Genomic DNA, 15,674 nt, shown 5'->3' with positions numbered 1-15,674 from the left:
CACAACATATTCCACTTGTAACTACTCGAGACCTCAACTCAGGAATCAGCAACTTGGGGACGGAAAAAGCAAGTAGACTTTTCTAGTGAGACAGCAACAGAGGGAATAAATAAATCAAGAACAAAGAAGAACGTTTCTTCAAGCTCGGACTTGACTAATCACACACACATTAGTACTGCTCAAGACAGGACTCTCATAACTCTCGATTAAGCTACTCCTTAGTCCCTGTAAATTGCATCATGCATATTAAATGAGTGGAAAAACACGCATGTGCGTGAATATTAAATGAGTGTTCCATAGGATATTTTTAGGACACTTGGAATATAGTTCAAAAGAAAGATATATATCTTCGTACTCTAAAGTAAGAAACCATATTCATATTTTGGGCCTATACTCATGAACAAAAACAAAACAAACAATTATGTTATTGGCCTAACAAACAACAATTTGATACTCCACAAACCGGCCGTACGTTCTCTCTACCATTCTATACACATAGGCTGTTTTAGAGCTTCTACGACGTATCTTCATCCTCTTCTGTTCATGCTTTTATAGGTCATTTGATGTACTTACTTATCCTCTTGCGTACAAATGTAAAACAAAATACCTTTTGAAATAAAAGGGAGCAGGAGTTGTTACTACACATCAATACATTTGCAGGTTCTCGATCAACGCATATCTAACTGCATTAAGTAAAAGAATATATGCTAGGGAGGACAGAGCCGATTGTAATAAAGATATGCCAATCTTTTGCGTATTGAAGAAAAGTTTTGATCAAGTTTAAAAAAGTTTGGAGCGGATGGTCTGCAACAACTCTGGCTCGCCCGTTTTCTGCCCTAGCGCCGCCGCCGCCGTCGTCGCAGCTCCTGTCGTCCACCGTCGCTGGTCCCCCTCTCTTCCCCTTCGGTATCTCGCCGGAGGTTGAAGGGAGTGGGGATCCATTGTTTCTAATAAGTTTTTCTTTAATAGATCGAGTCTAGAATTAGTATCCCTCCATGCTAAATTTTTTGGTATTGGAGTTTTATGTTCTCCTTCTCCTCTCTGGCGACGGTGAAGGAGAGATGTGGAATCGGCTTCTTCATAGCGGCTCCGTTGAAGATAAGGACGACAACTTCGGCGTCAGCATCTTCATCGGCATGACGACATGGAGACTTTTGTTTCCGGACGGCGGCATCAAGGCGGAGACGATGTCGCCGCTATGGAATAATTTTCTCCAGTCTCTTCTCCGTTTTATTGTGGTAGATCTAGCCACAATAAAGAACTAGGGAGAATAATTTTCAGATTAGTCATCCTCACTCTTCGGTGGCAGAAAGAAGAAGAAGGACGACACCGGAAAGAAAGAAGTTTCTCAATTCCGCCTAGTGGAATGTTGGCCGTTGTTCGTTGGTCATTTGTTCTCAGGTCAATTGCCGAGTGTTTGTCTATGCGGTCAGCTATACTGCAAAGCATCTAACAGGTTAGGTTTTGAGTTGTGCTTTACATAGCGTGAGTAATATATTGTAATCAAAAGTGCCTGTAACGTGTTTGATGTACTCAGCTATCATATAATATAATTTTTCTTTCATCATAAAAAAAGTTTAATTGGCCTCAAACATGGAGTTGTTTTTTTTAAGACACAGGAAGTATAGAGGATAAAAGGTTCACACAAAGCATCTGGAAAGTTCGTGGAGGTTAGTTCTGAATGTCCGGGATTGCCGCTGGGATAGAGATTCCCTTGTTGATCTCCAATCACTAACACCACGTCCAAGTGCAATTGTCCATTGCATTTGCATACATATCTTTCCGTCACGGAATAGCACCGGCATCGCCGTCGCTGCACAGGATATATATATAGGAGTATATATATTTATATCATTGCGGAGAGAGAAAAGAATAAAAGAAAAGGCAGGCGCGGGCGATCCATTCATTCAGTCAGATCCACCAGCGGACGTCGCGTCGCGGCAATACGGAAAGGAAATCATCATCCACACGGGCCGCGGGCCCACGGCAGAATATGCAGCGCGCAAAGCAGGCCTGCGTGCCGTGGGGTGCACAGACAGACAGACAGGGGCCCCGGAAGGCACGAGGGCCGTCACGTGGAGGCGCATCGCGCGTCGGGGCCCTTCACGTGGCCCGCGTTCCCCCACGCCGTGCCCTGCTGCCGGTGCCGCCGCAGCTTTGCTGCCCCCCGCGCTGTCGGGGCGCCGCCCCGAATGGTGGCTGCTCCCCGCCTTTCCGCTTCGGGGTGTGGCGGTTGTGGTGGGTGCAACCTGCCAATCTGCCATGCACGTCGTCCATTTGGCTGCCAACTGGCAACGACTGGGAGCATCTGAAGACCAGATCAGATCAGAAATGCAGGCCGTTTGATTCTTGCCCCCAGATTTCCCGGCTAGTCTGGTAGTACGTGGTACCTAAGATGAGTGACCGTGGTAAAGGTAAGCCTGAATCTTCATGCAAAGGTGAATTTCTGTTTAGCTCCGTTAAATTACGTATAAAATACTGATTAGAGCAATTAAGCGCATCTGGTGTAGTGGTATCATAGTACCCTCCCACGGTACTGACCGGGGTTCGATTCCCCGGATGCGCACTCAACAACGTCTTTTTTATATAAATAAATTTGCTTTTGGCAAGCGCCATGGTCTCACATTTCCTGAGTGGGTATTCCTAGACAATTTTTGTTTTTGCTTTTTCCAAGAGCCATGATTTTACTTTTCCTCAGTCGATATTCCCTGGACAAACAGTGATACAGTGAAAGTGAAACAGATGCTTTTACACCGGGTGGGGGATGGCGGATGGCCTTGCCTTTGCCTTGGTCTAGGGCTAACAACCTGACAACATATAGCATCAGCTTCACATAGCAGTGCATTTCAACAGTTCCACTACAGAGAAAGACAAGCGGTGGTTTATCTAAAAAATTCAAATTCACCTCAATCATTTGTATCTTTTTGTTCTTTTTTTTTCTTACTCGTCTAATAAAAATCCAGCAAAAATTTTTTGCCGTCTTTCGAAAAAAAAAAATCACCTCAACCAATGTTAACAGTTTTCCACTTTTCCTGTCCATTCAGTGTGCATCAATACACATGCACATGAAGCCTTGGACAGAACAATAGGACATAACATTCCTTGTCCATTCATCTTATTCATCCTGAACTCCTGCCTTCCAATTGGTTTGAAGTCTATTGAGTATTGACACATTCCTTCAGTCAACCGGGCTATCTCTGTGCTGTCAAATTTCTCACGTTATAAACAGCTTACTATCGAATGCCAAAGCAACCATTCGACACAGTTATTTTTCTACAAACTATACTTTGATTGATCAATTCCACGTGATCAGCAAGTAATCTGATCCAAAAACTACCATTGGATTTACTCATAAAACAACAGCTATCAGCAAAAACAAAGATGAAATCTGGCGATAGCGATCATTACATCTCATAACCATGCCAGCAATTAATCATTCAGTACATAGATATATGCCTCAAGCCATGGAACACAACAGCAAGGCACAATCTTCCGTAATCAATTCACTCTAATCAGCCAAGCCTCTGTGCTCACCTCACATGAGCTCCTCCCCCTTGCGGAGGTACTCCCCGGCGTCCACCTGGTGCAGCACGACGACGGCATTGGTATCGGCCTTCCTGCAGTCCTGCGCGGACCTCGCAGCGACGCCGAACCCGAGCGGGACGTCGGCCATGAACACGACGTGTGCTTGGACGGCCCTGATTTTACATAGTATTGATTGAATGTCGAGTAGAGTTTTATTTTCTAAGTTACCTTTGTTTTAGACGGTCATATAAACTATGTCCAAACTTATCTCTATATACAGGAAAACAACGTAGATAAAATAAAACAATCTATAAGAACCAAAACGACTTATAATTGGAATAGAGTGAGTACTTGTTTTCTTTATGTTTTGACTTTAGTACTAGTACAACCATAAAAAATTGGTCTTTGAGTCTTGGTCACACTGATGAATGCCAGATTCCAGTCAGAAGATTGCACAAACTACAAATAGCATCCATTATTGGCAACATGATAGTCATCTGTCGGTCCGCCATCATTTCATCTTCATGAAGTTCCTGTACTCCAATTGTTTCATGTCACCTCCTTTCACCGGATCGAATTCACAGCGGTAGAAGCTGCACAAGGTACAGTCAGAAAGCATCAGAAGCTAGTTTATCTGAAGAAACAGCATCCAAATGTCAATTCAGAGAGCAGTCTTAGTCTCAAGAGACTCACCTTCCATCCATGCCGACGACGAGGATGGTGTTTGGCTCATGGTGGCTGAAGGCCACCACGTACTTGACGCCTTCACGCAAGCGAAATTTGGCAAGCGAGCCATCTTGCCTGAAATATCCTGGCACGAAACCTGCAGCAAGTATTCGAGTTCCAGGCACCATCTTTACATTTACATAAAAAAAAAGTGCAGAAACGACACATTCTATCTACAGTCGATCTAACATAGATGAGTTGAGCAAAGAAGTTGTACCGCTGAAGAAAGACCAGGACGAGCCTTGCTTGGCATTCAGATTCAGTGCAGAGCCTGCATTGGGACTGTCAGGCTTGTTGCTGTCCTCCTGTTCCGGCGACGGCGAGGGCACATTCACGTTGACGCTGAAGACGTGGATCGTCCCCTTGTCGCTGGAGACGGCAAGCCACTTGGACTCGTGAGAGAACGCCATGCTGCAGATGTCTGCCCTGTCAGCGCCTCTTCGTAGCTGCAACCAACGACGACATGAACAATGTGCCTGATGAGATTCAGTAGCTATTTATCTGTGAAACATTTGGGTAAAAATACTATTTTGATGATGAATTTGACCCTGATGGCCCCATTATGTTCTCGGCTACATTCGCCGCCACTGTGATCAAATCTAGCTAGTCTCTCCTAAACTATGAGACGATCTGACCTCTCGAAGCAACGTGCCATCGGCGGCATGGAAGACGCGCACGATGGTGCCCTTGAAGCTGGCCGTGGCAACGAACCGGCCGTCCCAGGACACGGCCACGCACCCAAGCCGCGACGAGTGCGCACGGAACGACGACAGCGGCGCGAACCCGTCCACCGCCGCCGCCCACCGCTCCACGCTTACCTCGCCGGCCTCCGCGGCAGCGCACGCGAACGCCACCGGCGCGACGCGCGACGCGGCGCAGAGGGGTGTGCGTGTGCCGCCGCCCGGCCGCGTCTCCACCCGGTGGAGAAGCACATGCACGCCGCGGTCCCCGCCTGGCCCGTACACGTCCACGCGGCCGTCGTGGACGAGAAACGTCTTGTCGCCGTGGACGCCAACCGCCTGCACCTCGCCGGCGTCGATGTCCGTCGCCCACTCGTCGTAGCGCCAGTGGTAGTTCAGGTAGCCTGGCCTCCAGCGCCGGACGGCGAACGTCGTCGTCTCGGAGCCTCCAGCAGGGAGGGCGGCGGCGCGCGTCATCGTCGTCACGACGGCGCAGGTGGACGCCTTCTCGTTGAGCATGTCCCCGCAGGCGGCGACGACGGCCCTGCTGGCGCCTCTCTCCTGGTAAAGGCCGCGCAGACTGAAGGTGTCGCAGCTGAGCCAGTGCACGGTGGAGGCGTCCGCCGCTATGACGCAGGACGCGTCGTGGCTAAAGGATAGGTACACGAGAGGATGCGATAGCGTCGGCGCCGGCCTCGTCCACGTCCTACTAGCGACGGAGGACGCCATTGTTTTAGTTAGTTTCCTCTCTCTCTCGACGAGAGGGAATCAGCGGCAAAGTTGCGGGCGTTGTTATTATACGTAGAAGTGAATATTCCAAAAGTCAGTTAAGATTTTATGGCTTTCTTTTATTATGTATTATAGATAACTAAAATACGTGTCCCAAAAAGATTAACGATTCAACGAAAAAAGATTTATTTTTTTGGAGGACAAAAAAAAGACTAACGAATTGGCGGGTGTGCCATGCATATATATAGCGTACCTCGTTGACCTTGTTGCCGTCGGCGACGGTGAAGATGCGGACGACGGTGCCCTTGGAGCTGGCGGTGGCGAGCAGCCTGCCGTCGCGGGACAGCGCGACGCAGACGATGCTGGAGCGATGCGCGTGCACGTCGACGCCGCGGCCGCCGCCGCTGCCCCGGCGGCAGACCTGCACCTGCCCCTTGGCCGGGCGCGGGGAGGCGAGCACGACCGTCTGCTTGCCGCCGCGCACCTCCGCCAGCGCGCACACCCCGAGCGGGTTAGGCCCCGTGTCCACCTCGAGGCACTGCTTCAAGGCGCGCCCCGACGACGTGCCGTGGAGCGCCGTTTTGCCGTCGCCGGCGACGAGGACGTGGCCGCCCTCGTGGCGGACGGCGCGGACGCGGCACGAGGAGGACGTGGAGGAGTTTATGCTTATGTCGTCGTCGCGCAGCAAGTGCCCGCGCAGGCCGACGCTGCAGTACCTGATCCTGTCGCCCTCGTCGTCGGCGTCGCTGGGTGCGGCGGCCGAGGGATCCGGCCTGAACACGACGGCGGCGAGCGTGCCGGAGGGAGCCAGGTCGGCGGTGATCACCCGGGACCGGGAACCGGCGTCCGGGGACGGCACGAAGCCCTTGCTGAACACGTGCTTCAGCGGGGTGCAGGAGAATACGCGGATGCCTGACGCCGTGGCCGCGACGAAGTGGGTGGCGGTGCTGTTGAACGCGGCGTGCACCAGCAGCTCGGCCTCGGCAGCGGCGGCAGAGGAAGACGCCGACATTGTCATCTATCGATCGTGCTGTTGTCGAAGACCTCTACGACAACGCTAGCTTGTAACTAGTATATATACTTTCTTCGTCCCAAATTATAAAATATTTATTTTTTTAATCTCAAATTTAACCACTAGTTTTATTTAAAATATTTATATAAATATAGTTAAATTTAAGTCATTTTAAAGAATTTTTATTAATAAAGCAAGTTACAATAAAAAAAAGTGATATATTTTGTACAAATTTTTTAATAAAACAAGTGGTTAAATTTGATATTAAAAAAGTTAAACGTCTTATAATTTAAAATAAATTAACTAATAGTTATTATAAATAGTATCAAACAAGTATCGCGAGACGAATCTTAACTGTTTCGGTTTGATCATCTTGATCCAAAGGCTGGAATTGGATCGGAGTGCATAGGTACGTGTGAGAAATTTTGCCCTGCCCGGGCCGTCGTCGGCCAACACGGCCTCGCTCGTAGCAACCGGATCGGATCGGAGACCTCGCAGCAACCGGATCGGAGTGTGGGCTAAGGCGGCGCCCGCCCTTACATCACGTGTAAGGCTAGCTAGCATGCCGGCAGCGACCAAACGTGAGCCGAATCGGACGACTGCAGACTCGGTGATCCCCGGGCTAAGTGGTGCTGTCGAGATGATGTTCGGTTCAGGTGCTTGAGAAAGCAAAGCCCTAGAAGGCCAAGCTAATACTGGTTGAAGAAGATAGCTTGCGGTGATGTCGCTGGCATGAACATGCTGCCCTGTGCCCTCCACCAATGTCATTGGAGGGCATAAGTACTCCGATGCTGGCAGAGCGTTGCTCCCCTCCCCAAAGTCATAGTATCATCTATCCCAGTGCACAGAGGGACGAAGGCTGGGGGCTCTAGCCCCCTACCGCTATTGGGATAGTACGTGGAGCTTTGGGTACGATGACTTGAGATTTTTATTTTTTATATATATTTTATAAATTTTATCGTTGATCGATGTTTTTATTACAAGAGGTTATAGTAGATTAAAGTTGATGTAACATTTTTGTTCAGCACTCCTAATTTTTTTTTTTTGGCTTCGTGCATATATCCATTGCCCTCTACCTCTCAAATTGGGCAATCAACCTCTCTAATTGGGCAATCAAGGAGACAAGTGCCCGCAAAGCATTCCTGTGGTAGGGAACGCCGAACGTGCATGACATTAGGCAGCCGCTGCAAGGTGTTCTAGAACGTTGTTTGTGCTCCTTGGCCCTAGGGGGGCTGGGCGTCCTAGATTTGCGCATAACTGGCTTCATCCTACGGCTCCGCTAGGAGTGGCTGAAGCGAACGAATGATGGGATGCAACATGTTCACTACGCAAATCCAGGAAGAGGGACTGTCACATCGGTCCTCAGGAAGAGGGACTCTCCCGGCAACTTTGCTAAGCAGGTTATAGACAAAAATCCATGTAAATTAATGACATATTGCACACACATGTTTTCAAAATTTGGGGTTCTTGACAAATGACAATATGCCAAGATGCTCTTAATCATATAACTGAAAACGTGCAGCAAACAAGTATAGTTGCAGAGAATGACAATAAATATATTGCCATGTTTATATTAGCGCTATACCCTTATACATTTTTTTTTCTAATTGGTTCATGGGCTACGTAGATGCCTTTCATATTATAACCGTTATATAGACCTGAACCTATGGACGGCTATTAAAAATTTATAAAAGCTAATGATCAACTGGTTGATTTGCTAATTTTTGGGCCGTGCGATGCGGAAGCGACGGTCTCCCTCTGCCCTGCGATCATGCTGATGCATGCGTGCGTGCGAGCGCTCGGCTTCAGCTTGTATGCACGTGTGCGATGCGGCTCTGTGCGTGTGTTCCTGACTGACTGACACACGAACGCGAGCTCGGAACACCCTGCGAGTGTCTCTCCTCTTTCACCTCCGATTTTGATTTTTTTTTTGAAATGTCTGAAGAATTTGTGAATAATTTGTCATATATTTCTCCGATGTCTGGAATCCATAGAAATAATTTATAAACCTATTGAAAAATTGACATATTTTTGTGTTATATTTCAAAATTATGTCACTCTGTTCAATAAATTACATTGAAAAAATCGATGTAAATATAGTAATAAAACAGTGTAAATATATCTATAATAAAATGTAAGTGTATGGAAAAAAATTCGTTGATGGAAAGGGCTAAAACAACTTATTGTTGGGTAGACATCTCTTTCTTCGAGGGTCGTAAAATTTCTCTTATCTTATATTATTAATTATGATATATACGTAATTATATATTCCATATACACACGGCAAGTACTATTATGGGTTGTTAACAAGACGAGACTAATGACAATCACACAGTATGCATCGATTCAAGTGAGTCACACCGCCGCCCGTTTTGCTTCGACTTTGTCGTGAACGCGATAAGAATTCTTGTACACCGCCGCCGCGCCGCCGTCGGCCAGTCCAGCGCGGTACCCGGAATTGTAGGCCGCCGCGTCAGACATCATCACGTCGCCGGCGACCAGCATCCCGCCGATCGCGCCGCTGACCAGCCCCGCGCCGAGGCCCACCCCGAAGTCCAGCTTGCCGTTGCTCTCCCCGCTCGCCGGCGCCGGCAGAGCAGCGCGCCCGGCAGCCGGCTGCTGTGGATAATTAGCAGCCGGCTGCTGTGGATAAGCCTGCGAATAAGTAGCAGCAGGCAAGCTGTACTGCGGAGGTGGGTGCAGCTGGGCGTCGCGACCGGCAGCTTGCGCCGGAGGCGGCGGCGGCGCCAGGGACAGCGGCGAGGGCAGATAGGCATACGACGGCGCGTAGAACTGCCGCGGCACCGGATACCCGACGAAGGCACCGGCGCCGCCGGCGGCCTCGTCGACGGCTCTGGCCTGCGGGGCGACGATGGGGCCGAGGCGGTAGGACACGTTGAGCACGCCGCGCGGCTCGCAGCGGTGCACCTTGCGGACCTGGTACGACGCGAGCTGCGGCGGCCGGGACCCGGGGTCGGACGCGGCGCCGCCACCGGCGAGGATGTCGGCCAGGGGCACGATGACCTCGCCGACGTCGCGGTCGCCCAGGGCGCGCTCGGTGCGGAGGAGCACGTGGAGGCAGCCGGTGGCCGTCGCGGCGCTGGGCGGGACGTTGAACCGGAACGAGGTGTTCCAGCACGGGTGGCGCCCGCCGTAGGGGTCCGGCTGGGTGCACTGCCGCGTCAGAGGGTCGCCGGAGATGGTCACCACGGCGTACACCTCCATGCGCGAGATCAGGTTCACCCTCTTCAGGTCCTTGGCCGACAGGAGAGTCACCTCCAGCGTCCTGTACGCCATGGCGCACTCTGTGTGATGACTGATGGATGCACCGGGCTTTGTCGAGCTATTCGGCATGTTTATATAGAAGGTGGCGTGGGTCCCACCATCACTCGGGGTAAGATCCACCAGTTGGTTAGAAAGCAGTTTTTTTTCCGAGCATTTGTTATCTAGACCGTTTACATAGCGTATGGAGATATATATCATTTAAAACAATAGGTTTCACATAACGTATCGAGATATGTGCCATTCAAAACAGTTTGGATTTCATATTGGGTAGTGTATGGCATGAATCTCAAAGTAGTTTTGAACAGAGCAGATAACACATGCTGAGTATGTACATGTTGTGATACATTATTAAGTTAGAAAACATATGGCATGGAACTTTAAAGGAAAGCAAATGTATGGATATTTATTTTAAAAAATAAATTGTAAATGCATACACATCCATGTCCTATTCTCTATAGTAACTAATTCTAAGAAACTGAGCCTATATATCTAAGATTGACAATGTTAACCAATTCTAAGAAACTGAGCCTATATATCTAAGATTGACAATATTATTATGAATGTCTCGCTATGATGGGCACCTCGCCTATTACTAAAATGGCAATTAACTGAAAATACGGGCAGCGTAGAGTCGAAAAATTCTACCACAACAAACCTAGCTAAGGTAAATTCACATATATTTGGGCATTTCAGTATTCTATATGATACTATAAACATTAGATGAGTCAAAATTAAAAAAAAAACACTTGACAAAAACAGGCAAATTCATTTAAATTTAGCGCTCCCCAGATCATCTTCTTCCTATCGATTTCTCCCTTTGCTTAGGCCTTGTTTAGTTCGCAAAATTTTTGGCTTTTGGCTACTGTAACACTTTCGTTTTTATTTGACAAACATTATCCAATCACGAAGTAACTAGCCTCAAAAGATTCATCTCACAAATTACAGGTAAACTGTGTAATTAGTTTTTATTTTCGTCTATATTTAATGCTCCATGCATGCGACCAAAGATTCGATGTGATGGGAAATCTTGAAAATTTTTGCGAACTGAACAAGGCCTTATTGCTCCACGACCTTGGTGATACTGATACAGAGCCGTATGTTGCCGCTATTCTTACCTAGCCCTGCTACCATGCATGTCTCGCCAAGAGACCATGGTGTTCTGATCTTCCTGCTCAGTGGTGGACCTTCTTAGTACTCCATTTTGTTCTAAATTACAAGATGTTTTGGCTTTTTAAATACATAACTTTTACTATACATTTAGATGTACACTTGTATCTAGAAAAGCCACAATTTAGAACAGAGTTAGTACATACCAATAGAGACCATGGCCACCCCTTAACTTCTGTGAACTCCATTACTTGCAATCATTTGCCTTGATAAAAAAAATTAAAGAACCATTTATTCTCTAATGATTGGGGGGTGCTGGGTCCAATTGTCCAACTTCCACCATTGTTCATATTGCCATGGATTTATTCTAAAGCCAAACATTCACCATCAATATCTAACACTTTATGTAGATTGAAACTACAAATTTCGTTACGAAGACTCCTTTTATAATGAATGTGTAACTTTTTTCCAAATAATATGATATTATTGTAGAGAGATTGCTAACTGAAGTCTTATTTTAAGAAAAAAAAAGTTCTGACTTAGGACCAACATAGATGGCCTTTCTGATGAGAGAATTGCATGAAAATGAGTCCTTAAGATTGCACCAATTTTCATGTTTAAATATTGGAAGTTTTTTGACATTCCGGGTGCCATATTTATCTAGGCCATCAAGTGGAGAATGGAGAAAGCCTCACAAGAACGCATACCATCAGCTCTTGTTCTGGGAAACAGCTTGCACGGCTCATTATTCTAGGTTTGGCCAGGAGACAATAATAGGTTATGGGTGGCATCTTATGCTCAACAGCTTAAGGGATCAATGCTCCTGTGGCGTGCAATCATGGTCGTTTAAAGCTTTCCCTATTCTATATGTGATATTTTTCACCAAAAAAATTCTATATGGAGATGATGCCGTTCAGCTTGATCAGCACACGAACAGCGAATCCATATCTTTGTCTGGCGAAGTTCACCACTTTCTCTATGGTTTATTCGCCTTTTCTTGTCGATGGCAGATATATATGATGCGTGTGTTGGATGTGTACCACTCCAAGCTGCTTTATTGCTGCGCCTTTGAATGTGGCATTGGAACTTTGGAAGTGACTATAGTGCAAGAACAACCCAAAGTGGTCTCTCTTTTTTATTGAGATCTTTCAGGGTGTGGGCTTGGACACAAGTTAGTACCAAGATCCTAAAGATATAATCTGGTTTTGGTATGTTAGGTTTGGTTAGGCCAGCCTTGTAATTAACTTCTCACAATTTAGGACATGTTAGGCAGACATCTAAGATCAGCTTCTAGAGTGATTTCAACCATAAAATCACTTTCTCATAGAATCACTTGTGCTTATCGTATATCCAAAGGATGGGTGGCGGTCCTCGGTCCACACATGAATCAAACAGCTTAAAGCACATGGTTCTTCAAGAATTAGATGCCAAAGGTAGCATGTAGAGGCATAGAGCCTCGGCTCAAGTGATATGATTGGGATGAACCCATAGTTAACCGGAGAACTGATTCTTCCATTTGGATTCATGCTCTGGTAAGATCGTCATCCGGAGCAGCTGGGGCGGTTGAACCGGTGGATCAGTCTACACTGCAACGGTCTCTTGATTGACCATTATCTGTTCCTAGAGAATGAAGCATCAGCATCAGGCAAAAATGCAAAATCATCTGATGTTAATAGACCTGGGATTAGACTTGGCATAATACAAAGATCCAATTAGATTTTCTCACTTGGATTCTATTGGATTTGGACACGTGCTGTTTGGTTTGTAGAAATGTAACGCAAATGGAAATGAAATCAGATCACTGACCCCGGCTCCTTATTAGCATAGCATCATGCTAATAAGGAATCTCATGTCGTTAACAACAATGCTTAGGCAGTTGTTAGGATAGACTGAGGGCTGGGGCAGACAACAAATTTGTAAACAGGCATGAGGGGATAAAAAACTAATCCAAATCAGGGAGTCGGCATGTGTTTGAACAGCACCAAAAAAACCTGAATGATTCATCTGAGAATGCTCTTGATGCATCTCTAGCTCTAGATATAATATTTTGTTGAGCTACGAATACTCAGCTCCAAAACCAATCCCTTCATTTCCATACATGCACCAATAAAAAACCGTAGTGTTTTTTCTCCACCCCAAAGCAAGAAAGTCGTGCGTAAGATCTTGCGTGAGAGAAAGAAATAGTAGTTTAAAAAGAAAGCACTCTGAGTGGTGTAATCTCAGTCTACAGATGCTTCTGCATCTCCTTTCGCTCCCACTTTCGTCCTTCAATGTACAGGAGTATCTTATGCCTGCATGTCTAGCGTATAGTAGAATAGGGGGGGAAACCCCCCTCTTTCTTGGAACTACGTATCCATGAAACCCCCAAACTGTTTGCCTCTCCATGCCATAATCACATCAAACGGCATGGGCACGGTTTGCTGGTGACTTAGTATGAACTTGCAGCAGACTTCCTTCATCGCACACCTCCCCAGCCTGACCAATCGGCAATGGCATCCCACACCCGCTGCATGAGCAGAGCACGCGAGAGGCTCAGGGACATCAAGGAAGCAGGGGCGGTTCTAGAGTAGTAGCATGGGGGGACAGCTGTCCCCCCAAATTTTTTTGAAAAATATTTAATATGTATACTCTTTAATAATATATACACGTATAATACATTGTTATACATAATTGCTAGTCTACTTAGCTTATATAACAACCTTAACATTCTATATTCACAACTATTTTATCACCGTTTAGTGATCTAATTATGTTATGTTTATATCGATGAACTATATCGTTTTCGTTCGTACCCCCATGATTAAAATCCTAGATCCGCCACTGCAAGGAAGCAAGCACGGTGCCAGCATGCCCTAGCCTCAAAGCTCAAAAGTTCTACCAAATGTATGTTGTTATAGCATAAATATCATGCAATTGCAAATTGATTGACACCGAAATGCAAACCAATATACACCACGCCCTTCTAATTTGGGCCAACCAAAATAACCGATGCAGGTCCTTCATTATTGCTTTTGTTTTTCTGAACTGATGACAGGATTTCTAGGATTTTGCTTTGGGCACGCTGAAAACAGCGATGTAGTTAATAGCAAACAAAACAACTTATAACCCCAAGGGGAAAAAACAGCTCTGAAAGAAGCAAAATATAGCCATTGTATATATGGTCCAGATGATGCTTCGATATTCCAGAAACAATTGCCCTAGTTAACCGCAAGCGCAAACATCATACCATTCTTTGAAGCATGGCCTCAACACTACCACAACCATCATCCACATCGGGGCCAGTCCAGTAGCCAAAAATAACAATAGGCGCACCTGGGTCCAAATCCACCCAGCACGTCATGGACACAGCACTCTGAGCAGTGGGAGCATCTGCAGGTCTGCTCACCGCAGCAACTCCTTCAGATGAGCCTGAACATGAGCAACCAACATGGCTCCTTGACCTCTGTGACCTGGTAGCTGCAAACATGAGTTCATTTTAAGAGATGGATGATATGGGCTCCAAGGTTGAATTAGAATAGCAACACTGACACTGATGTTGCCTAAGTTGTGATGACTGAAGAATAAATGCCTTACCGCTCAAAGGTAGCTTCCAACGTTGGAACTGATTTAGTTGCTCCTGTGAACATAAGATTATCAGAACAGGAATTGAGTTCAGACATAGGGAATAACAGCACAGCAGCTAATAACAGCAACATGATTCAGTGTTCTATTACGGGAGATGCTGATAACATGCTGCGAGTGACATATGCACAACAGTACGAGGAAACACAATGCATTGAACACAGAAATGAAAGGACACTTTATATAGAGATGCTGATAAGGAGCTACAGGCACCATAAGCAGAACATTACAAGGAAACACAATGAGAGGAACACACAAACCAAAAGGATTGTTCGGTGCTATTACAGGAGATGCTGATAAGGGGCACCATATGCAGAGCAGCACAAGGGAACACAATACGACAAACAAAAAGGATTGTGTGGAACTAGGACATGATTTATCATTGTGAATTCATTTGGCAAATAGGGACAACTAGTCACAAGCTGCAATTGGCACTTGAGTTATTTTAGGCCAGCAATTTGTTCGCAAGATGGAGAAATGCTTTGTGGCATCCATCATCCTTTTTGGACGACGGGAGTCCATGAATTCACTCCAATGGAAACAAAATTCCACCTATGTACTGCACTAATTAACAGCATATCCTGAGCTATGCAGATTACCCAAGTCATTTGAGCCCCAGTTTGCCAGGAATTATGGCTCAAACATTCGGAAGTTGAGCAAGGCGATGGCACAACTCATTTAGCGTAGACCACGCCATCCACTCTGAGTTGAAGAACCGAACCAAAATCGCACAGAGCTCCTATCAGTTACCACCTACAACCTGTTCGACGAATTGCCTACTCCACGAAACAGGTAAATAGTGTAGTAGGTATAGAGGTCAGTACCTCCTTTGGGAAGCTCCGACGAGGAGCCGGGGGAAGGAAGCACGGCCACAAAGCGGCGGCCCCCGCAGGTGCAGGTTGAAGCAGCCCACACGCCATGGGCGAGGTCGCCCAAGAGACAGCGGCCGGCGGGAAGAGGTAGCGGGCTGCGGCCCGTGAATTAGAGGG

The 15,674-nt window shown here is 46.7% G+C and overlaps 4 protein-coding genes and 1 non-coding gene across 9 annotated transcripts; 1 reads left to right on the top strand and 4 right to left on the bottom strand.

The window, feature by feature from the left end:
• Window positions 2,496–2,566, top strand: TRNAG-CCC. The gene has a single exon. It is a non-coding gene; the product is annotated as a tRNA-Gly (tRNA).
• Window positions 4,425–5,660, bottom strand: LOC8078525 (autophagy-related protein 18a). Its single transcript, XM_021453630.1, has 2 exons — window positions 4,887–5,660; window positions 4,425–4,697 (listed from the first exon to the last, which is right to left on the bottom strand). The coding sequence occupies exons 1-2, from the start codon at window positions 5,658–5,660 to the stop codon at window positions 4,425–4,427; spliced, it is 1,047 nt and encodes a 348-aa protein (XP_021309305.1).
• LOC110432798 (autophagy-related protein 18a-like) lies at window positions 5,767–6,672 on the bottom strand. The gene is made up of 2 exons (XM_021453629.1): window positions 5,914–6,672; window positions 5,767–5,799 (listed from the first exon to the last, which is right to left on the bottom strand). The coding sequence occupies exons 1-2, from the start codon at window positions 6,670–6,672 to the stop codon at window positions 5,767–5,769; spliced, it is 792 nt and encodes a 263-aa protein (XP_021309304.1).
• LOC8074425 (protein SRC2) lies at window positions 8,798–10,245 on the bottom strand. Its single transcript, XM_002461135.2, has one exon. It carries the CDS (start codon window positions 10,153–10,155, stop codon window positions 9,028–9,030), a length of 1,128 nt encoding a protein of 375 aa, XP_002461180.2. The 5' UTR covers window positions 10,156–10,245; the 3' UTR covers window positions 8,798–9,027.
• On the bottom strand, window positions 12,364–15,639 carry LOC110432816. Of its 5 annotated transcripts, none has more exons than XM_021453672.1 (4): window positions 15,510–15,639; window positions 14,638–14,680; window positions 14,291–14,520; window positions 12,364–12,684 (listed from the first exon to the last, which is right to left on the bottom strand). In XM_021453672.1, the coding sequence occupies exons 1-4, from the start codon at window positions 15,603–15,605 to the stop codon at window positions 12,646–12,648; spliced, it is 408 nt and encodes a 135-aa protein (XP_021309347.1). In that variant the 5' UTR covers window positions 15,606–15,639; the 3' UTR covers window positions 12,364–12,645. The 5 variants fall into 5 exon arrangements, with proteins under 5 accessions (XP_021309347.1, XP_021309348.1, XP_021309349.1 ...); XM_021453673.1 differs by having other exon boundaries at window positions 12,364–12,678; XM_021453674.1 differs by having other exon boundaries at window positions 14,377–14,520.

Source organism: Sorghum bicolor, chromosome 2 (genome assembly GCF_000003195.3).
Source record: "Sorghum bicolor cultivar BTx623 chromosome 2, Sorghum_bicolor_NCBIv3, whole genome shotgun sequence".
In the NCBI taxonomy this organism is placed as follows: domain Eukaryota; kingdom Viridiplantae; phylum Streptophyta; class Magnoliopsida; order Poales; family Poaceae; genus Sorghum; species Sorghum bicolor.
This window is presented reverse-complemented; position numbering and strand designations above follow the sequence as displayed.